Source organism: Mustela lutreola, chromosome 2 (assembly GCF_030435805.1).
Source record: "Mustela lutreola isolate mMusLut2 chromosome 2, mMusLut2.pri, whole genome shotgun sequence".
Taxonomy (NCBI): Eukaryota; Metazoa; Chordata; class Mammalia; order Carnivora; family Mustelidae; genus Mustela; species Mustela lutreola.
Window position 1 is genome coordinate 170,002,931 of NC_081291.1, and position 25,152 is coordinate 170,028,082.

The 25,152-nt window shown below is 36.8% G+C and overlaps 1 protein-coding gene across 9 annotated transcripts in view; it reads right to left on the reverse strand.

Annotated features, from left to right (window-relative positions):
- Nucleotides 1–25,152, reverse strand: part of BBX (BBX high mobility group box domain containing) — a 276,694-nt gene that overhangs the window by 133,684 nt on the left and 117,858 nt on the right. For 4 of the 9 annotated variants that reach the window (XM_059164241.1, XM_059164243.1, XM_059164242.1 and 1 more), the window contains exon 4: nucleotides 23,077–23,125. The exons of 4 other annotated variants lie outside the window; for them this stretch is intronic. In XM_059164241.1, the coding sequence (XP_059020224.1) occupies nucleotides 23,077–23,091 (15 nt within the window). In that variant the 5' untranslated portion in view covers nucleotides 23,092–23,125. Of the gene's footprint in view, nucleotides 1–17,710; nucleotides 17,829–23,076; nucleotides 23,126–25,152 lie in introns of all 9 variants that reach the window. One more of the 9 variants, XM_059164246.1, reaches the window with a different exon arrangement.

Sequence of the window (25,152 nt, forward strand, 5' to 3'; positions counted from 1 at the left end):
AGGAGGAAACAGGCTCCCTGCTGAGCAGAAAGCCAGATTTTGGGGGGGGGGGGGGAGATATGCGATGATGCAGGGCTCCATCCGAGGGCCCTGAGATCATGACCTGAGCAAAAGGCAGAGGCTTTAACCCACTGAGCAACCCAGGTACCCCCGTTAGAACCTTAACTTTAAAGGAACTTTGGGACCATACCAAATATAAAAATCTGTATCAATGCCCTATACATTATGCATTATCTTCTAATTGATGGCTATAGAGGATCAGTTTGTTTGTTTGTTTCTTATATACTTGCCTTATTAATTTTAAATGGTTAGGAAAGCGGGCTTCCCAGTGTTACTGATCCAGGTTCCCAAGGCCATGTGGTATTTAGGAACATGTCAGGGATGTTGCAGAAATATTCTTTACAATAAGTGAGAGATACAACAAAATTACTGATTAAAAACTTTTCACTTGGAAGATTTTTATGAGTCCAGATAGTCACCAACTATCTGGACAACCTTCAGAGAAAGATACGCTGTTTCAATTATACTCTCAAGAAGGCTGTACAGTCGAATCTAAACATAATTAGAAAGTGCCATCTAGTGGATGTTTTTATAATGTTTCTCTGCTTACACTTAAATGATATTAAGTAGTTGTTAGAAACCTACCCTGGGTAGATAAAATGCATAAACTTCTGGGTATAAAATAAATAAGTCCTGGAATTTAATGTACAGCATGATGGCTATAGTTAACACTACTGTGTTGTATATTTGTAAGTCTCTAAAAGAATTGTTCTTAAGGAGTCTCATCACACACAAAAAAATTTGTGTGGTGACGGATGTTTTAAGTATGGGGATTGCTTCCCGATATTTACAAATAACAAATCCTGAACCAAATGTCATTAGTCAGTCATATATCAATAAAATTAGATTAACGGATAGTTACTCTGTCTGAGGAAACAGCTATCCTTTACAGCATTCCCTTACTAATTTCTGATCCGAACTGGTGGGCATCAGATCATTTTTAGAAGACCATACCTGTTTGGTGTTGAGAAAACAAGACAGCTACATGCAAAAGAATGAAACTAGGCCACTTTCTTATGCCATACATGAAAATAAACTCATAACGGATTAAAGACCTAAACCTAAGACCTGAAACCACAGAACTCCAGAAAGAAAAAAAAAGGCAGTAAACTCTTGGATATCAGTCTTAGCAAGATTTGCTGACCTCTCAGGCAAGAAAAACGTAAGCAAAAATAAAGAGCTGAGACTACATTAAACTAAAAAATATCTGCAAACAATATATCTGGTAAGTGGTGAGTAGCCAAAATGTATAAAGAACTCATACAACATTTAAAAAAATCAATCCAGGGGGCGCCTGGGTGGCTCAGTGGGTTAAGCCTCTGCCTTCGGCTCAGGTCATGATCTCAGCGTCCTGGGATCGAGTCCCGCATCGGGCTCTCTGCTCAGCAGGGAGCCGTCTCCCTCTCTCTTTCTCTCTCTCTGCCTGCCTCTCTGTCTACTTGTGATTTCTGTCTGTCAAATAAATAAATAAAATCTTTAAAAAAAATAATCAATCCAATTTAAAAACAGGCAGAGGACCTGAACAGATGTTTTTCCAAAGAAGATATACAAATGGCCAACAAACACATGAAAAGATGCTTGACATCACTAATCATTAGGGAAATGCAAATCAAAATCACAATGAGGTATCTGCATATACCAGTCAGAATGGCTAGTATCAAGAAGACAAGAAATAACAATTGTTGGAAAGGATGTGGAGTAAAGGGAACCCTCATGCACTGTTGGTGGGAATGTAAACTGGTGTACCCACCATGACTGCAAAGAAAAAAAAATTAAAAACAGAAAAACCATACAATCTAGTAATTCCACTTCTGGACATTTGCTTGAAGAAAACAAAAACACTAATTTGAAAAGATACACATGTGCACCCCAGTGTTTATTGCAGCATCATTTACATTAGCCAAGATATGGAAGCAGCCCAAGGGTCCACTGATGATGAAGATGTGGTGTATGTGTACAGTGTGTGTGTGTGTGTGTGTGTGTGTAATGGAGTATCACTCAATCATAGAAAAAAAGGACATCTTACCATTTGTGACAACATGGATGGACCCAGAAGGTTTTACACTAAGTAAAATAAGTCAGACAGAGAAAGACAAATTCTACATGGCTTCACCTAGATGTGGAATCTAAAAAACAAAACGAACAAACAAACCAACAAACCAAATAGAAATAGACTCATAAATATAGAGAACAAACTAGTGAGTGTCAGAGGGGAGGTGAGCAAAATGGGTGAAGGGGATTGTGAGGCACAAACTTTCAGTTAAAAAATAATTCAGTCATGGGGATGAAAAAAGTACAACACAGAGAATATAGTCAGTTATACTGTAATAACTTTGTATAGTGACAGATGGTAACGATCATGGTGAGCATCTCATACTGTATATGTTAAATAACTATGTTGTGTAACTGAACCTAGTATTTTATGTCGACTATACTTCATTTGAAATTTTTTTAATTTTTTAAAAGATATTAATTATTTACTTATTTGAGAGAGAAAGGGGAAGAGCACGAGCAGGCTGGAGGGGTAGGGGAAAAGGGAGAGAGACAAGCAGAGTGGGGAGTCTGATGGGGCTCAATCTAGGAACCTGAGATCACGACCTGATCCAAAGTTGGATGCTTAACCAGCTGAGACACCCAGGTTTTCCCATTTGAAATTATTTAAAAAATAAATAAACAAAAACAACAACAAAACCAACTCTAACTGACAGCATGATTTTAAATCTCAAGTTGAACCTCTGCCACTACCACAGATAGCAAGAAAGAGCTCAATTACATCCTAAGTGCTCCAGGACCTACAAGGACAGCCTACACAGGTTAGAAAGAAAATCCAATTTAACAAATGTGCTTTTATCATCCACTTCAGTTGATAATGAAAGGTAAGCACCATCATATTAGGACAGTAATTACTACTAACACTGCTCTATGCTATGTGAAAACGAATTCACTGGCCTCAATACTGATTTACTGGAAATCAGCGGGCTTCCAGCAAAACCCTTAAAGTAGTACCATGGACAAGCTGCAAAGGCCCTCTTTTGCCATTAGGGGTGGCAGTAACACAAGTTAGGACCAATTAAAATTAAATTAACGAAAAGAGTTAATGTGGAATAAATACATAACCAAGGCAAAGTAGAAGAGTGAGTTACCCAATGAGGTTATTTATCGTTTTAGTTTTTGATAGTTCAGACCAAAGTTAAAGACTAGACTTACTCAGATGAAATTTATATCTATCTAAAGTTTCCTAGATATACACCCAATATTCTGTCTTCAGAAGCAGAGTCTGCATTTTTAAAAGCTTCTAAGTATTTAGATACTTTCAGATTCCCACATTGCAGAAAGAAATGATCAATTTATTTCTAGAGCATGTTACCCACTGATGAAATTAAAAGTTTTGACTTTGAAAAGAGTTATCTGAAACCTGTTATAATTAACTTTCTTAGGAGGCTATGCATGTTTTCCTGGGTGTCATATTTAATTTATAGGATAATATCTATTTAGGGAGCTATCCTCCTAAAGTGAAATGCTTCATTCTATAGAATTGATAGGGACTGGAAATTCAGTCTTTGTACTGTGTCCTCCAATTTATAGATGAGGAAGCCAAGACCCATAGGGATCAAAGGTCAACTCAAATTCACCAAATGAATTAGTGGCAAAGTTAAGATCCAGGTTTCTTGGCCACAAAATTAGAACCCTTTCCACTATATCACACTGCTTTTTCCTTCTTCTCTAAGCAGAAATGGCATATTTCCATTAAATTCTTCTTAGATACTACAGTTGCATTTTTAATTTAAAAGGTGTGTGTGAGGAGCACCTGGGTGGCTCATTAAGCCTCTGCCTTTGGCTCAGGTTATGATCCCACGGTCCTGGGATGGAGCCTGGATTTGGGCTTCCTGCTCAGTGGGGACACTGCTTCTTCCTCTACAGCTCCGCCTGCCTGTATTCCCTCTCTCACCATCTCTCTCTCTGTCAAATAAATAAATGAAATCTTAAAAAAATAAAAGATAAAAATAAAAGGCCTATGTAGGTAACTGCTGCCCACACATGCCTGAAAGACAAAGGTGATAAACTGTGAGTTAAATCTTTAAGATCATCAAAGAAAACCTAGTGGAATGTGGGCTACACAGCGTCTCTGGAGTAATATGCATCAGCGATTCAGACGAGGCGACCAAGAGACCAGAGAACAGACCCAGAAGTTACTAAAGTGGAAACCGATACCATTTCTGGAGAGGGCAGGAGTCCTCATTTCTGCTTCCCACTAATATTGTCCTTAAGTTTGAATTACCTGAGGGTACACCATTTCCTCAATAGGTGTTCAAAAAGTGACAATCAGTAAGAAGCTCACAGGTCAACCTTTAGTACTTGAGAGGAAAAGCTCTCATTTCCCTCAAAAGTGTCATTTTTTTTTTTTTTTATATCTCATCATATCACAGGGTAAGTACAGACCACCACACATTCGGCTCCGAATCACTTCCAATTTCCAGAGTCTGAAACTTCTGTGTCTTCCTGTCAGATTTGGTACAATGACACTTCTGCTTAAAACTTAAGCTGTGGCTAAAAATACCCTTTTTATTATTGTTTAGTTATTTATTTCTTCCTCTCATAGGAATATATTTCTGCCATGGTAAAAACACTCATAAGAGTCTGAAAGCTTGGATTCAAATGCAGACTCTAACCAGGAGCATGCCTTGGCTAAATCCCCTAACCTCTGAGTGGTTCCCTCCATCTGGCCCCAGAGAGGCCCTTCTAGCTCTAAATTATTCTAAAGCTGTATTTCTTAAAAACAGTTCACAACAGATTTCAACACAGCAAAATTTATCAGGCCTGTTCCCAACACGACTTCTCTAGCAAAGGCTTTACTAGAAGTCTGCGGCGCCTAGTGATAGGACCAAATCTAAAAGGAGTTCTTTGTAGGTTATGAGTGAATTGCTTTTGAGAAAGTCTCTGTAGACATCTTACTTTGGCTCCTCCTCTATACAAACCGCTGTTGAAGCCTAAGAAAAGCAGCTTTCAAACATGCAAGGGTACGGATTTGGTACTGCTGCAGCCAGGCTACAAGCGCTGCCAGGGGACGAGAGTGAGTCAAAGCAATTCTACGCATCGTGTGCCTCAATGTCTTCCCTTTACTTGGCAGCTATACACTGGGATCAGTCATCCAGCTAAATGTCAAGAGTCCTGAAGTCATTACTAGTGCAAAGGTTTCCAGTCCGAAACTTTCAAAATGATTTAACTTTAAAATTGTACAAAGGAGATCTTTTTATCTTATTATTATAAGCTTCGAATACTAAAGGGTAGTGAAATTATGACTTGGGAATTACACAATGTATGTGTTTGAAAGAACATTGAGATACACCTTCTGGGATCAAAGGCATTACTGGCAATTATTAAAAGAATCAAGTAAAAGCAACAAGCAGTTTTTAATACAACTTACACAGTCTGAGAATTCTCAAAGATATTTACATAAGAGCGCCTTGTTTTCAGGTTCCTCTAACACTTATTTCCAATTTTTAAGGCATTATAGAGGATTTACTTACAGGCTCTTTTCCCTTGAGAAATGTATCATCATGAGTATCATTAATGTTTTTGGTCAAATTACATCATGTACGTTTGAATGCATTTTTCCCCCACAAAAGAAAGAATGATCAACTTTATATACTGTGATGAATACTTCAGGACTCATTGAAGACCGCTCCTCTTTTACACAGAATGTTCTAGGAATCTTTCGGATGGCAAGAAACCACCAATAAAGAAAAGGTTCATGTTTAGAGGAAATGTACTTGTAACAAATAGGTTCCTTGATTCTTAAGTCGTTCTGCATGAAACATGTTATACTAATTTCTGAAAGTTTACTGTAGATAAACATTATTTGGAATAAGAGATATTTCTAAGAAAAACAAATGGGTCTTACTAACAATCTACTCTTATCAAGAGCAATCTGCAAAAAGGAAAATACGAAGGAGACACATCTTAACCTCTATCAGTATTACTTTCCTTCTCCAACAGCCTGATACGTTTTTCACTTTTGGCTATATTTTGATTTTGTGAGGAAACTACACAAATCAGTTAAAGAGTAAATAAATAATATGGTTCCTGTGGTTTAGAGGGGCAGGGGGTAAGGGGACTAAGTGGGTACTGGAGCAAAAATGTTGGGGTTTTAAAAGATGAAGAATAATACTTTATTAAAAACAGATTTTAGAGGCACCTGGGCGGTTCAGTTGGTTAAGCGTCTGGCTTCAGCTCAGGTCATGATCTCGGAGCCCTGGGATCAAACCCTATGTGGGGCTCCCCACTTGGTGGGCAACTGGCTTGTTCCTTTCCCCATTCCCTGTTAATGCTCTCTCTCTCCCAAGTGAGTAAGCTCTTTAAAAAACAAACAAACAAAAAGCAAAGAAATTCAGATTTTAAATGGCTATTTTATCAGAAATTGAGCTTCTAGACAAGAATATGAAAACTATCTTAGCCCAAGAAAAACTCTTTGATCTAACCCATACCAGGTTTTGCTACTGTGCAACTCTTTGCAGCATTTCTACTATGAGGATTGTTTTCTCTATCAACATTTCTCTTTTCTTCCTCATCAAAATTCTCCTAAAAAACTTAGTGAATGTGCCTCCTTCTCCTATTAAACTCATCTAACTTGATTTAGAAACACTCGTACTTATTTTGAACTCCCACTTTGTTCTTCATTCAAAATCACAGATTTATAGAGTTAGAACAAACTTTAAAGATTATCCAATATAACTCTCTCATTGAAAGAAGAGGAAACTGAAGTCCCAATTTGGAAATCTGCTCAAGGTCGCAGAATTTGTTCAAGATAAAAGAGCTGAAATCAGGACAAAGTCATCCCTGTGTTAATTTTTCATTTTCACTCCTCACTGAGAAAGTTTAAAAGATAACATTTCTGAAGGAACTGGAGTTTATTTATTTAACATTTTTAAAACACAAAGCAAATCATTGACGCTCTTCACAGAATACAAAAATTCCATTAAAATTCACGTCATTAAATTCATTTCATTAAAATGACCAACAGTCATTCCACATCCACAATATATATACTGAGCACCCACCGCCTTGACAGGGACCTTGAAAAAAAAAAGGCTAAACAATATATGAGAACTAAGAAGGCATTCACATGTACAAGAGAATTGGTCACAAGACCATAACATTCTCCTGGAAAGGTTTAACTCACCACACCACATTCCAGCAGACTATAGTGCTTAATAAAAAGAATACTGTAGCCTATCTTCCTCCTCTGTTCCAGTTGCCCTTTCATACCAACCCGAGGTAAACCTCCAAGTAATTTACACCTTATTCTTAGGGGATGCGAGCTTGAGAAATGGGTGACAGTAGAGCACAACACAGATTCTAAACCACCGCAAACTGTCCATGAAGTTTCTATACATGGAGTATAAGACATTTTCAACCTAGGTTATTTCAATAAAATGCCACATTCAGCTGTGCTTGAAAACTGGAGCCGTATTATCTCAGATCCCCTTTAACTCAAAACAGCACTTTTTATCCTATGTCTATCAAGTAGCCAGGACCTTTCTAATAGGTCAAGTTCTCCCAGTACTTACTTTTCAGATTGTGACTTCAGAGTAAGAATAATCTTTCTCAAAAACCTCAACTAAGAGTTACATAAGAGTATGTAAAACAATTACTATACTTATTTTATACTTGGGGAGCTAAGACACAGAGATCCTTAAGGTCTCACACAAGTAACCCCAAGACATCTACTCTCATTCTCAACTCAACATTCCAGACAAGAGACAAAATCTCATCTGAAAGTCATCAAACACGAGGTAGCATTTCCAACCCACCAAATTTTAATAATCAGTTTTATCAATGGTCATAATGTGGTGTTTAGGACTTTCCCCCAACCATATTATTCTTCTATACCTATCAAGGATTGTCACAAGTAGAGACTTTGAAGATTTTTTTTTTTAAGATTTTATTTATTTGTTTGTTAAGTAGACAGAGAGAGAGAGAGACAGAATGAGCGAGTGCGTGTGCACAAGAAGGGGGAACGAGAAGAAGAGCCCGCAGAGAGAGAAGCAGGCTCCCCCTGAGCAAGAAGCCCTATGCGGGACTTGATCCCAGAACCCTGGGATCATTACCTGAGCCAAAAGCAGATGCTTAACCAACTAAGCCACGCATCCCCGACGATACATGATTTTCAAGAAAAGGATCTCAGAAAACAGAATAATAAAGTAAACCTGAATAAGTGCAAAAAAAATTATTATTTTAATACACTCTTCCTTGTGAATATTTAGTTAATGCCAGAGACTTATCAACACACTTTCTCTCCCTAAATATTTACAGCAACAGTATCTCAATGAGACAATCAGTTTGCAGTCCTTTAAGGATTTAATAAAAAGTGCGAACAGTTTTACATCACTGCACTCAATTTTACAGTTCCTAAAAGTCTTTTGGGACAGCATTCTTAATATGCTTCTGGCTTTGTCCAATTCATTCTCTAGATTGATTTTCTTTGAGGAACTAAAAGCATTCAGCGCTTTTCGCCAAACACCACACACACATAAAATTACAATTTTTTTTCCATCTTGTGAAAATCTGATATATTGACTATATCCCTTATCAGGTCAATCTTGAGATGAACACTCAATGTCTTCCTCTAAAGATCAAAGGAATAATTTAAAATAAATAGGCATATTATCATTTAAGCTCTCTTATTAGCAGTCTCAGTACTGTTTAAAGATTCAAATCTCTCCAAATTTCAATGTAAGATTATACTAGGTGTAGATTTTAAGACTTCAAGTTACAGACAGACGTTCTTATTACAGAAGCCAAAATTGAATCTGAATGCTTATTTCTATTTCTTTACACTACCCAAATCAAATAACTTTTGTTGGGCAACTGCAGACACTCAGCTGATTCAATGAACATATTTCAGACAGCTGTTTCTTATTTGAGAACCTAAAACTATTTTTGCTTTTAGAAATGCAGGTTATACAAAGAGAAATAAAAATCAGAATCCGAAAGAAAAGTTCCCACAAGAAAGGTCCTCACGTAGCACAGTTTGAGGATGAACAGCAATCTGAAATATGTAAATCTCATTTAACCAGATCACAGCTAACAGACTCTCCTCAACTAACCACATTTTGGGAGAAACTGTTTTTAGGATAAAGTGACAAATTATAAAAACTGGTGAAGATCAATTTAAAAAAAAAAAAAAAAACCCTCTCAGGGCATGCCTGGGTGGCTTAGTGGGTTAGCCATCTGTGTCTGGGTTAGTTCATGACCACAGGGTCCTGAGACCGAGTCCCAAATTGGGCTCCCTGTTCAGTGGAGATTCTGCTTGTCTTCCTCTCACTCTGCTGTTTACTCCCCCTGCTTGTGCTCTCTCGCGCCCTCCCTGTCACATTAAAAAGAAAAAAAAAAAAAAAAAAACTTAATAAATAAATATATAATATATATATAATATATATATATATATATATATATATATATATATATATATATATATATAAAAAATCCTGTTAAAAAACGCTCAGAAAGCCTTGGACAGGAGGCAGAAAGGTTGTTGGTGTTGACACTGAGCAATTCACTGGGTGTCAGTACCTATACTTCTTCGGATCTCCACCCTCTTCCACATGGTAGGGGTGGGTGTGTGTTTGTGTGTTTTTTAAAAACTGTAAAATAGTTTTTAATCATTAGAGTGATGACACTAAGATCATCCTTTCATTAAAGAATAAACTTCACTCTATTAACAAGAAATTCAGTGTACTAACATTTCTTCAATGATCTACAAATACCGAAAGCTTTCTAGCCAACTTTCACTCAACAAAAAAATTAAACAAAATTCTTCTTTTCTAAACATTCCAGTTTATCCTATTATTTTTATTCTAGGAAAGGCAGACACTGACATCATTTCTTGTATAGTAAAACTACTATTTGGTGGGAAATATAATCTCTTCCTACTTGCTCTTCATTGATATAAAACACTATTAATGACTCAAATTTTGTCATCTTACATTTTCTTATAAATTATCAGAAAAGAGCATTTTCTTTTAGGCCGTGATGAAGACACAGTTGTCTAATATATAATAACATCTGTATCAAACTCAAATTTAGGTGTACTGACAGAAATACAATTATGTACATAAGAATATGCACAAATACAGGTCTAATTTGGATCCATTCAATAATTCTAAAGAAAGGATAAAAATCAAATAAGGGATAAAACATTCATCTGTTCCCCATTTCCACGCTTCATAAGCCAGAGCTAGGAGTATAAAGACTTGGACTTCACAGTCAGATAATCTTGAGTATGGCTAGCTATCTAATTCATAGTTCATATTTCATCTATAAATATTTTTATAGTTCATTCATCTATAAAAATAGGCTAGTACTTTCTACTTTATAGGATGGTAAGAATGGACACAGATAATATGGAAAACCCCTTCAGAGTGCCTCTCACATATTCTACAAATAAATAGTAAATATTTTACACATATATTTTATAAGACACATAAATGTATTTTCTTCCTTCTTCAAGTCCTTTGGTACCTCCTTACCCCAAGAGATGATTACAGTAGCTTCTAAGTGATAATCTCCATTCCACACTAATGTCTATCCATACACTTATTCAGAAGCATGCTTTGAGCCTTTCACTCTCCAAATCCAAATTCTTCAATGGCACTCCACACTTTACTCTCAGGATGTAATTCTTTAGGTTGGCATTAACCTCCCTGTCTCTCCTCACCTTCTCTCCCCAACACAGACAGACAGACAGACAGACACACACACACACACACACACACACACACCACCATCTGGCTCCAAACTTCTTTGCCTTTCTCTGTATCCTAGAAGACGCATTCATGGCCCAGCTCCCAGCAGTTGGGTACTTCCTTGCCTCTCGTGCTTGCCCAGAGACCCCTTATTTTAAAATGCTCCTCCTCTCTTCCTCTCCATGCAGGTCAAATATGATCCTGGGCAGAATAGTATCTCTCCTCCAAATCTCTTAATTCCCTACAGCATGAACCATAAACTTCCTCGTGACCCTCTTCTTTTAGTGTCTCAAATGATTATACCAAATCATGACCCTTGGCCTCATTATTTTAACCTCTACTCCATGCACTTCCACATCATCATCAATCATTAGTAGCCTGTTAATTATAGACAAGTGAGCCTGTACTATAAAGTCTCCTACTGAAAATCACAGATTTAAATCCTGTAACTTGTTCACAGTTCATCCTCACCATAAATATGAAGTCTAACTGGAAAGGAGCGGGTGAGGAAGGGTGGGGATCCCTCTTGGGTCTGTGAAGTGCCCAGAAAAATGTAGAGGAGTAAAGAGGAGAATACAATCCCATCATGATTTCACCATCTTTACTAAGTACAAAGAGTAAAAGAGCCAGAACCTTTCAATGAAAACAGTATTTGAGATCATTTAAACGTAAATAATTTCCAACAGATCACAGAAAATCTCTGGCACAGCTTTAGAAGTGAAGCAAAAAGAAACATACTCAAATCGATCCTTGAGTAAACTCCATTAAGAGCATCAGAATGGCTGTCTTGATGGGCTTTAAACCTGACAGAACAGCTGACTGGACACTGGGCAACTCCACTGAGAGAAAATCAGACCCTCTGCTCCACATCATGGACTCAAGAGCTCCACAGTGCCACCTACCCTAGGTTCAGAATGGTTCTTAGCAAGGGCAGGTTATTAATTGATGAACACATGATATAGGTGGCAATTAAAAGAGCAGCTTAAGACTTACAGAAAGTAATGCTGCCATCTAACCAATGTAAGGGTTAAGTAACAGCAAATAACTATAAATGGATGAAAACAGCATAAATGGATGAAAACAGCAGCCAAGATAACTCTAAGCTCAAAACAAACCTTAACCTAAGGGCAATGATGCCATCATTCAAAAGAGACATGGTGCTTGGCTAACATAGGGAAAGGGGGTAAAGAGTCCACTGGCTAAGCAGAAAGAAACCTACAGATTCTGGGTAAGATTCGGTGGGAGAAATATACACAGAAGAAAACGGTATTTGTTATCTTTAACGGCACTATGTTAACTGAGCTTCCTTGAGGAGTCCTGATTCCTCAAGGCACGAAGAAACAAAAAAAGTGTGGGTGCTCTACTTTCTGCTCTACTGTTTATATATATATATGATTCAGTGACTTATTTCTCAGATTTAATAAAATCTAGTTAGCCCTTTAGAAATGTGGATTTTGCAGCTAACACAATGAATGGTAATATACTGAGCAATTAACTGCAGGAAAAAGGGCAACACTAATCATTTCTTCATCAAAATGATAGACCCATCTGAGTATTTCACTGTTTTTGTAAGCCAGATATAAACTACCAGACAAAATGAATATTGTCATTCCAGCAACACCTACATTTGAATAAAACTATTTAGAACTATTTTAAGAAGACGCTTTGCAGTAATATAAATGCATAAAGGCAGATATTGTATAATCACATGATTAATAACATGAAGCCCAACTCTGAATTTATTTTATATGTATTACTGACTTTGCTGTATAACAAATAACACAGCAATAAAAATTAGTATCTAGTTGAAATTTAATTCTTAATTTAGCATTCAAAAATGCCCCTTTCGGGACGCCTGGGTGGCTCAGTTGGTTGGACGACTGCCTTCGGCTCAGGTCATGATCCCGGAGTCCCGGGATCGAGTCCCACATCAGGCTCCCAGCTCCATGGGGAGTCTGCTTCGCTCTCTGACCTTCTCTTCGCTCATGCTCTCTCTCACTGTCTCTCTCTCAAATAAATAAAATCTATAAAAAAGGAAAAAAAAAAAAATGCCCCTTTCAATGAAAGTGAAGCCCATTCAAAGCACAATCTGTAATATATGCGCTTCCTAGATTCTGAAAGAAATTTTACACCAAATGATTATATATATTCATACACTTTGTACTATATTTAAGGATAATCCAACTTATTAATATGACAGTGTATTTTTAACATTTGCTGCAACTTAGTCATTAGAGAATATACACTTTAAAAAAAAAACTTTAATTAAAACAAGAATACTAAAAGAGTACTGTAGGTTTTCTAAAGTACTTTAAGCCTGTCTAAATAAAATACTAAGTGAATTAGTACTACAAAAGAGACTTTTATAACTGGTAATTTAAAATATTAATGTTAATACCGAACAGGTCCAAGCTTTTACGTTAATCAGAGACACAATTTAAGACTGATTTGAGTGAGTAAAGTTTTCATGTCAGGTAATTTCTCCCATTTTCCCCTTCTAAGCATAAAAGATGTTTCCCTGCATTCCTCAAGAACAAAACATAATCTGTTCCTCTAGAGATAGGATGGTATTAACTGCTTCTTTTGAGAAGAGAACATCTGGCATAATGTGTTTTTGTGGAGTTTGTCCAGTAAGCAGTTAGGAGGGGTGAATAATCACAGATAGTGTGGCTTCTTGTTCTTCATGGCTGGACAGCCCAGTAAATCTTGAGTCTTTTATGTGCATGGAGGCTGGAGGTGGGTGGTTAACAATTGGGCTTTCAGTAGTAAATAATTTAACATTAAAAAAAAAAACAACATTTTTTTAAAATTCCAAATTTGATTCAGAATTATTATTACAAATAGATCCTTCATTGAAGAAGTTATCTTCCTTTTTCTTGTTACAAAATTCTTCTCTTACCTTATTCTCTTCTTAACCTAAATTTGTCAGACTTACACAGAAGTTTTCACAAAGCAGATTCGTAACATTGTGACAAGATGACATTTTTTGGTGTTCATGCATAAAAGTCAGAAAGAACCTACTTGATCTTGGTACATAGTCAAACCCACAGGTCTATGGCCAGGACCCTCAGGAGTGATTGGGCAGTACTTAAAATTTATGTAAAGTTAAGAAGGACTTTGTGCCCCCTGCTCCATGTAGTCTTCTCTCTGGTACCCTTTGCCTTTGGTCCACAGAGTTCAGAGGCAGTCATAAAATGAAGTCTAGGGGTGGCTGGGTGGCTCAGTTGGTTAAAGTGTCTGCCTTTGGCTCAGGTCATAATCCCGGGGTCCTGGGATTAAACCAGATGTCGGGTTTCCCTGCTGAGTGGGGAGCCTGCTTCTCCCTCTGCCCCTCTCCCCCACTCATGCTCTCTCTCTAATAAATAAATAAATAAATTTGTTAAAAAAGAAAAAGAAAAAAAATCTGGACAAGTAACACGGTTACAGTCCCTGCAACAGCTATGGGAAGACGAAGTGAAAGGAGCTGAGGGTTCAGCAGGGAAACCAGAGGAGAAAGAAAGGGGTAACTTGCTTCTTCTAGCACCAGATGACTATAGACCCACCTGACCCCAGGGAAAGGCCCAACAGTAAAAATCAACACTGACTCAAAGATGGTAACTAGACTATGAGAAAAGACATCCGGTTAGGTCATACAGCAAATAACAAAGGGTTAGACATAGTTGTGGGACTGGAGGAGGAAGAAGAGGAGGAACGAGGGGGCAGAACTTAAGATTTTTACACTGAACAATGCCAGGGCAACCTGGTGAATACAACTGGGAAGCCAAAGGTATTCAACAGACTTTTACAAAGAATGATATAAATGTGTTCTTACTCTAGAACAAATCAACCCTAAATAACAAATGGAGGAAGGGAAAGTTCAGTGTAGGCCCCACCTGCTGTGGTTACAGGAGACAATGACTGACAGGTTGCTGTGATACAGTCATGGGCCTCGAGCCCAGTGAAGTGGATGGATTCGGATTTTGGTAGTGGCAACTAGACATCCAGAGACAAACAAATCTTCAATTCAACTGAAGACAGAATACAAAATGCTGGAGTCAAAAGGATCCTTATAGATCACTGGCCTACTGCTCTCATTTTTTAAAAAACAAAACAAAACAGAGTGAAGCAAGAAAAAATAATTGCTTATGGTTTAGAAAGCTATCCATGGGCTTAAGTGTTTTCAGTACACATGATTTTTGCCCATTGTGTTTGGGGAAATTACTGCTGAACAAGGAAAAGACATCAGTGCTTTTCAGACATTTCTATCACTCCTTTCCTCATTCAATAAACATCTAATGAATAGTAAATCCTAGGCACTTGGCTAGATCCTGGTACACTACTGGAAAGCCTCCGAAAATTAATGTGATAGGTAATGGCAACTATTCTGGCAGAATACTGAGACTGACCAACTAACATTATGCACCAGCAGGTACAGAGTTATCATAAAGCTGGAAGAACTGGAATATGGAGACGAGAAATGAGTGGAGAAATACAATCACATTCAAAAGCAGCACTGGCTGAGAAAAACAGAAGTGGGTGAAGGTCAGAAAAGGGGAGAGAGTGGAAATACAAGTGGAGTGATTTACCTGAGCTTTGGGGATTTTCACAGTGCAGAACAAAACACAGGTTAAGTCACTGCACCTTGCAAATGGCCCTCTCTGGGTCACTCTTTGTCTCTCTCAACTCAAATTAAGGAAAAGAGAAATCAGTAAAAGATGTGTACATTACTCTGCCCAAACTGTCTTTGGAAGTCAGGAACAGCTAACAATTTTCATTTAAGAGAACATCACATTATTATGATGTGGTTTTCTTGGGAGGAAAAAGTTAGCTAGAAACACACCCAGCTATTTCAGGATGTCTGACTTCAGTGGGTTTGAGAAAAGGTACAAGTGACAATTGGAAAACTGTGACAAAGAAAAGCAGCTGCTGCAAAGGATAAAACTAATTTTAAAAAAATAGCTCATCAGGGTTTATTGTTAAGTGGTGTTATTTGGAAACTTACGAAATTCCTTCAACAAAAATCTTGGCATTTTAAGGACTACAGAAAGACACTTACATCGGGCTAGAGAGAGTAAAAAATGTAACAAGCTCTATGGAAATCCATTTGCCATTCTCATGTAGAGTTCTGGGGCTGGGCATACCCTGTGAAACAGCAGCTACACTCTTGAACGTGTATCCTAGAGACAGAATACGCACATTAGGGGCATGAACAGGATTCCCAGGAATTTTACCTCTCCAGTTTTATCTCTAATAACACAGTATCTGGAAATAATCTAAAATGGCCAACAAAAGAAAGTAGATAAATTGTATTATTTTCAGAAAATGATGATAAGTGAATTACAAGTATAGGGAAGGATGACTCTGAAACATGATACTAGGCTGAAAAAAAGAGAGGCTGCATAAGAAAACAGTATTTTATTACTTATATAAAATTCAAGAACAAGCAAAAAGCATGTAGGGGATACATAAATATGTGAAAAATACGATGAGGAAAAACAAAGAAGTAATAAACTCAACATCTAGCATTGGGCAGGCAGCGGGGTGGGCAAGGTTAAAGAGAGGCAAGGGACTGGGGCCAGCGACAGCTCTGTCTCTGAAGTCAGTAGTAGGTACTCAGGTATTCATGTTGATATCATTCTTTGCATCTTACCCCACATTATAAATATTCCCTGTATATACAGCATTTTCTGAATACAATGGGGTTGCTTCTATTTTTAAAAAAACTCTTGGAAATTATACTGTATTTTACTAACTACTTTAAAAATGCTTTTTAAGGGGCGCCTGGGTGGCTCAGTGGGTTAAGCCGCTGCCTTCGGCTCGGGTCAGGATCTCAGGGTCCTGGGATCGAGTTCCGCATCGGGCTCTCTGCTCAGCGGGGGGCCTGTTTCCCTTCCTCTCTCTCTGCCTGCCTCTCTGCCTACTTGTGATCTCTCTCTGTCAAATAAATAAATAAAATCTTTAAAACAAAATAAATAAAAAATAAAAATGCTTTTTAAGTGTCTGTAACAAGCAGTAGCTATCATGCACTCAAGAATTCAAAATATCACTGAATTAACATGAACAATTCTGAGGTCAGTATTTTCATCCTTAGCTTCTATCTGAGGAAACAGAGATTCAATGTTCTGTGGGTGACCCAATGTGACAGCAAGCCAAGGTTCCCCACTCTGGAAACCACAGTGGGTCTGTAGGGTAGAACTATCTAAAATATAAGGGCAAAAACAGATTTCTAACACAAAACAACAAATTTGTTATACTGATTTACTATTCTAGCTCATCCTCTTGTCCACAATGCATCCCTAGATCATATTCTAATGGCATACCCCAATTTTATGGCGTATGGACTTTATTATCTTATAGTCACAATTTACCCTTCAACTCTACAAATTCTAAAACTGGCAAGAGCTACCACTTATTTATGCAAAGTCTCAACTTGGCTGTACTTCCTTTAATAACTTGAATTTCTCTAAGACTGGGAGCTGAAGCAAAGTTCGCTATTGGTAGGCTGCAACTTCATGCTCTTATCTCATTACCCTCAGGGATTCCTTTACAGGCAAGCCAACAGGCTGGCCAGGCCCCACAGAAATTACTCACTTCCACCCTCTCTTTCCTCATCTTTCTTCCAGCCATACTTCAAATCTAATTTTAAACTTATGCAGGAAACCTGATTGATACCACCTGGTTTTCTCTACTCCTTAACTCTGGGCCTCTGCAGCACACAGAACAACACGACTCATCTACATAATTATTTGTCAACTTTTTCTTTTGTTGTTGTTTTCATTTGCACGTGTCTCTAGCCTACAAGACACTGAGAAGAGTTTACAAATTTCTTTCTTCTGAGCTATGCCCTGACTCATTCTTCTTTGCCCAAAGCCTCGCCAGCTGTGCTCTGTTAACAGTAGTCACTTAGTAAATGCTGATGGACTTACTACAGGAGAACAATGCGCCTCTGGTATTTCTCAATATCCCAGGGAATCCTCCACATCTATATACATGCTGGAGATGATACCAGGTACCGCTAGAGGCTTGGGGTCTTCCTGAGGGCGCCTGGGACAAGAAAAACACAGAGAGAGACCAAAGACAGTCAGGAGAAACACAGAGAGAGGAAACATGGAAATAAACAAGGAGTAAAGTGTAAGAGGAAGGACAGAGTCAGGAGTTACAGAGAGATTAAGCAGCCAGAGACACTCAAGAGACAGGGAAGAGGATGGACCTCTCACTTTGGCCTGGAAACATTTATCATGTAACAGGTGCCGTCATTTTACTATGTTTATGAGATAATATCCATTTCAGAGTTATTTCTAAGATTTTTCTGACCTTATTTTATCACCTACTAAAATTTGTCTTTATAGTCTTATCTTTGGAGATATATATATACACATAGACACAATCCTCAAAACAACACAGCTGTAAATTAAAAAAAAAAAAAAATACTTTTCCCAATTCTCCAACTTACAAAATGGTTACTTCAGAGGAGTAATGTGATTTGTTCAAGGTTGTAAAGCAAAAACATGAGAACTGGGGCCTTGAATCTCTGAATTCCAAAATCCAGTGCTTTTTCTGACATCCCATGTTCTCTATTAGAAATGAATCCTATATAAATCATAGAAATCCAAACTACACATTCAAAGTAAAATTTTCTATCTTTTGAGATACTGAACTACTGAGGTTACTCACTAGGAAACTAGCTCAGAGCTTCCTTTATTTTAAGAATCTATCAGAAAAAATAAGTCCTAATGAAAATATACCAGAATGATTAAAAAATTTCAAACAAATGAAATTAAGTGACTGTGACCTGACAGAATTTTAAGATTTTAGGAGCTCGAGTTAGTTCATTGCTTTAACAATTTGGTAATTTCAAAGTCTTAATGATTCAACACATTTCAGCTGAAAGGTTTAAAAACCTCCACATTTCAATGAATTCTTTAAATCTAAATCTAATACTAGTAAACTTGTCTCAAACTTAACCTGTCATAATGCCTCATCTAAAGTATATACTGCATGCAATCCGATTTCAAGGTACTACAGTAGAAATGATTTAATGCATCTCTCCTTCTAAGCCTTAGTATTTTTCTCTTGAGGTATACTAAATAATCATGCCCTTTTGAAAGCAATGTAATTGCCAGAAAATCTCCTTTGATACAAGGGTAAGCATGTTATTGGATTTCACAGCAAGACAAGATAATAAGAATACAAAAAAAATTTCTATTTAGTTGTGCACTGGTATACTGTTGTATGTTCAGTAATTTTTAAACCACAAATTTTCAAATAAAACCTGAAGTATAGTACTGCTCTGCCCTCTAGTGACTAGCTAGGTTTTGCTAACTACATGCTTTTATTTATTTAAACTGCTTTCTGAGCAATACTTAGAATTTTTTTTTTTAATATAATGGCTGCTCTGTCATCATCTGGAGAGTGATGAAGAGTACCAGTCAAGTTTTCAGATACATCTTTTGATGTGAACACAAACAACATAGGAAAGAGATACGATTTATTTACATAGGGATGGTATACCTAAGTCTCACAAAAGAAAAAAGAAAAAAAACTATTCCAGTCCTTATTCATATTTTTATGCAATTTACTTTGAAAGGTCAAGGAATTCCATTCATGTTTTTAAAAAAACTTCATAAATTTCACAGCTATAAATCCTAAATTGGTTAATTCCATTATTTTGGAAACTGAGCTATCACGGTGAGTGGTACTATATATACACCACACATAGATGAATAATTCTCTACTAACAGAGCAAAACTATGCTTAACACAAAGCTATACTGTTCATCATTTACCCTTAATTATTCAAGTGGCACTTTAGGATTTTTCTGAACCTCAGTGTTGCCACTAGGAAATTAACTGTGACTTTATATACGGAAAAATTAAACAAGGATCCAGTTAAAACCAGAGTTATTTATTATACAGACATGCACCCTAGTATTTCAACGAAAGGAGTTCGTTTCCCTCTTAAACTGCCAAACTTGCTACAAAGAACTGATGCATTTCTAGAAGAGCATTTCTACTCTAGTCCCAAACATACTAGTTGTGTCTACACACACCTATGTAAAAAATAAACATCACATCTGTAAAATGGTATGTAAAAGATACCTGAATATGTGAGGCTAATCCATGGACAGTATGGTGGTGTGGTTAGAACAAACCCTGCAGCCAGACTAGAAGTTTGAGTTCTTGCTCTGCAACCTACTGGCAGTTATGATCTTAGGCAGATCATTAACCTCTCTGTGCTTCAGGCTCCTCACTTACAAATTGTGAATTAAAAAGACACCTACCAATAGTAGTGTTTTGTATCTTGATAGGTATTGGGTGTACGCATTTATCAAAATTCAGAGAATGTACATTTAAGATCTGTGCATTTAACCGAATGTTAATTTCAGATCAAAAAAGTTGTACATAGGGTGCTCGGGTGGCTCAGTGGGTTGAGCCTCTGCCTTCGACTTGGGTCATGATCCCAGGTCCTGGAATCGAGCCCCACATCTGGCTCTCTGCTCATCGGGGAGCCTGTTTCCTCCCTCTCTCTGCCTGCCTCTCTGCCTACTTCTGATGTCTGTCAGATCTCTCTGTTAAATAAATAAATAAAATCTTTTTTAAAAAAGTAGTACATAAATAGTGAACTACAGTCAATAATAGACATCCTGAAGTACTTATGATAGAGGTAGTAATGTTATTTAATTTACTTGCTAATGAGTCAAAAATAAATTGATGATGGACAAGTTATAGGTCTGTAATAACATAATAAAATGTTAGTGGTAAATCTAGGTGGTGAGTATGTGAATGTACAATGATATTTAAAAGGTTCTTAACAAAATGTTGAGGGTATTCCACCTCTCATAGAGCTGATGTGAAGGATTAACCAAGTATGTAACAGTATTAAAAGCACAGGAAAGTACCTTACAAGCAACAACGGCAAATAGCAACATATTAAGCAAATAAAAGTGATCTCTCTTCTTCCTTAGTTGGAGGGGAAAATGTAAGAAAATAATGAGGTATTGAGCTCCCAAACCAGAGTGAGTAGTTGCTGTTAAAAGTGTTGAAGTTCAACTTTCAAATAATCCGTATAACTGCATGGGCCACATAAAGAACATAGTCTTAAAAGAAAAAGCTGATTAGAATCCTGCTCTGTTTTTATTTAGTAAGCCAAAAAGTTCTGACAAATTAAATATTCTGAGTCTCAGTTCCTTCATATATAAAATGGGAATAATGAGACCTACACATTTAAGAGTCACTATGAAGACTAGAAAAAATACACTCCTACACATGTACACAACAGAGAGAAAAATGCAAATGATGACAATTGCAGTTTTCATCATTATAATCATTACTGCTAACTTATGGTGAATCTTGTATCCCCTTATAACTATTTTCTGCTGATGGAAACAAAAGTGGCCACGTATCAGATTCTCTAGAAATTTCACATACAAGTGGCCTCCTACACCAAAGAGTTTTTGACAGGATCTTTAGTAAACCAGTGGGCCCTATAGAAAGCATCACTGTACTTCGTGTAAAAGAAGAGCTGGCAATGACAGGCAATTCATTATTTATCCTTCTGCAGTGCCAATTATAATATAAGTCTTATGGCAGAGGCATTTTCAAAGTAGTTTGCTGATGATATTTTAAACAAAGTCATTTCAGTGCATTTGAGAAAATGGTATTAGCACCTGGATAAGTTTTTATTTGAAACAGTCTGAGGTAAAATATCTAAAGAAAATAATATTAAAACTACATTTATAGAAGATGAGTTCTATGCTCCCAGGGAGTGGCTCTCTAAGCCATTATACATTACTCCACAAAAACAGTGGCCTAACACAGTTTCAGCAAAAAAGAAAATCAAGAATGTGGCAATAAAACATGGAATACTGCTAATGCTATACAAAGTGGCTTCTGACTTGATCACTGCACAAAAAATGCTTTCTCCAAAGGACCCTCAAATTGCCTAACCCAAACACTATTTGGGGGCATTTAGAGTTCTCTATATTTTTCCACATTTTTGTTGAAAATTCTTCCCCATCTTCTTTGGTACTGTACTCTATTGCTCCCCCCCCTCGCCCCCTCCCCCCCGCCCAAAGATCTGATTATTTTTCCTTCCTTTAGACTTCTCTTAAAAAAGAATAGGTAGGTGTTTTCCAAAGTTCTGTCTCTGCCATATTTTCCACTTTCACCAATATTCGAACATTAAACTCTACTTCTCTTTCCTGAGTTCTACTTATCTTTAGCCTGAATCTCTGCCAAACCCTTATCAATCTGTAACTATAGCCTATACATAATCACGTGGATGTCCTCTTTGCATTACAAATCTAATCCATCCTAAACTCTATCTCCCCCCAAATCAGTTTCTACTACTCTCTACTTCTGGTAGCTGTACTATCTGAACACCCATGCTTAAACTTAAAACCTAGTCTTGACTTCCTTTTCAACACCCTCACTTCTTCCTTTCCTCTTATGATCCCTCCACAGTCCCAGTACTAGGTCAGTCTGTTGCCAAAGCCTACAGATTAGTAATTTGGTTCAAGTGACAGGGCAGAATGTGTATTCTTTGAGAAACACAGTGAAAGCTAAATTTACAATCACTAAAGACATGCAGACACACATACAGAAGCCAAACAGTAGCAGGTATCGAGTGTTTGTGAAAATCTTCATTGAAGGAATCCTTAAAACTGAGTATCAGTTTTTGCCCTGCAAATTGGAAAAAAGACTTACTTGATTTTATGAGTTGAATATCTGAATCTAAAATATTCTAAACTACATCCAGACACGGTATAACCTTCATCATGTCTCTCATGGTGGTCTCATGGTGGTTCCATCCAGAAGAACAATTTCTTCTTAACTAGGATTTGCCAAAGTCCCTTAAATCGATCCAATACCTACCTCCTCTTTTCCCCTCCAATCCATCCCTCTAATTGCATCTGCTCAAAATTTTCCAGTGGCTCATTTGCCTTTAAGGAGGAAATAAATAAACTCACTCTGATATTCAAGGCCCTCTTACATCTGGCTTTTTCTAGGTTTCCCATTCTACCTTTATATACACATGCCATCCAACTGGCAAAAGAGACCTAATTCCGTTTTTCCAGACTTCTGTATTTTTCCCTCTGGGTAGTCTTCCTTGATATTCTTACCTGAGATTTAAAACCTTCCTCAATTCTTAATGAAGCTTATCCCTCTTTCTTGCTTAGAGTTCCCCTTCTATTATCATAGTGTGACTATGACACTAACACACTGACTTGCACGCTGTAGTTACAGTAAATATTTACTAAACAAACAGAGGAACAGAAAATGCATTACTTTACCTTTAAACAAAACATTTTTCCAGTAAAATTACTGAAGGCAGTTCAGGTTCTAAAAAGAAATAAAACAGAGCTGAAGAAAGAGCGCAAACACTCTCATAGGTGGGCCAGAAAGGTTTAGAATTTCAATATACACTAATAATTCTAAAAGTATATAAGCATTCTATAAGATCCATGGTTGTTATGGTTAGAATGCACACATATTAAACTAGGAAAAGAAAAATTGCTATAAAAAGACCACAAACACCTAAGATATATATGCTGACAGAGCAAATTTTAGAAAGAATCAAGGTATTTTCATAGATGATTATCCTCAAAACAAGTTTAGATATATTAATTAGAGATATTCAAAGTTAATATATATGTTAATTATAGTCATATTCAAAATTAATATACCTGATATTAGATAAAAGACCAAGTTGTATTAGTTCATGCTCATGAGCATGAAAATTATCAAGATGTAGAAAAATATTTTCTTCTCTTAGATCAATTGTGAAATGCTAAGCCAGTGATCTAAAAATGAAGAGAAAGTTTGCTTTTCTAACTTATGAATAAACTAGCAGAGTCAGCTCATGACTGAATTAACCATTTAACTAAAAATTTTAAATTTTTTATCAGGTTAAGATAATCAATTTATGAAAAAGGCTCTCATACTTTAAAAGTCATTAAGAATTCACAATACATTTCCTTGCTTTGTTAAGATAATTACAGTCTAGGAAGAAAATTATGTAAATTATAAAAATTTACTATTATGCTTACATAATTTATTTGTTTGAGGTAGTAATTTTGTTAATACCGAGAGTGTAAAGTGATAATAGTCCTAAAATAACTATAATCCTCCAAATGACAGATAACTTATCTCTTAATACTTTCGTAAGTTTCAGCTTTGATTATGCTTTAATAAAACTGCAAAATTAATTGGGGGAAGTATAAAAATCAAACTTCTATCACATATGATTGTGTAGAAGATATTTTAAAGTATATAACAATGTAAAGAGCAAACCTTATTCCTTCCTAATGATTTAAAGCAAGTCCATCCTATATTCAATAAAGACTTCTGATATAATAAAGACATGCATGTTGAAGCTGGGTATTTCTCTTGTTGTGAATGGAGACCAAAAAAATTCCCAAAATTCAATTTCAAGGAACAATTAAAAAGCAAAAAAGTCCAAGTCTGCTTTTGGCTTACTGTCCTTTCAGCAAATAAACACATTTTCTTCACAGTGCCTGCCAAGAGCCGGACTGGCACTGCCCCCTTCATCACTTTTAATCCTCACTATAGCCTTGCATGATCAGTGTTCACCCCATTTCACAGATGCATCTAGGTTAACTTTCCAACATTGCAATCACAATAGAAGCCATCACAATTAAAAGCCGAGTCAGATTTAGCCTTGAGTCCAGCTCACTCCATAGACCACGCTTCTAAAACATCAAGCTACAGCTCAAACAAAAGTGACACATTTAAATCCGTCGTCTATAAGCAAACCTTTAAGTGTTTGCCTATTCATATTAATCTCCAGGAAGCAACAGTCATCTAGAGGCAAGAATAAGAATGTTTATAAGCAATATGAAGTAAAACTTCTAGAATACTTTTTCCTAGGCACATCATAAACTCAAATGTGTGAAATATGTTATTATAATAGAAATAATCCGTAAAAAATTCTAGGACTGTGATGATTAAAACTCATAAAGAGAGAAAAAACTGGGACACCTTTCCCATCAACAAGATATATTAGAAGAGCCTTATTAGAGAGATTTATCTTATGTTCTCTAAAAAAGTGACACCTCTCCCTGAATAATAAAGAACAGCAAAACCCACCACTTTAACAGATACAACAAAACTTGCAAACCTGAAAACTATCATTCCTTTAAGTGTTCACGTTACCGAATGAAAGACGGGCCATCTGCTTCATCAAACAGAACAAAAACCACTGGAGATTGTCTGCAGCTACTGATTTCAAACTTCCCTGTCATCTCTTTTATGTTAGAATGGACCTAGTATCAAGATCTAGTAACTAACAATGCTGAAAACACAGCAGGTATTCAAACTATGGGTATACAAACTTGTGTTCTGTAAGA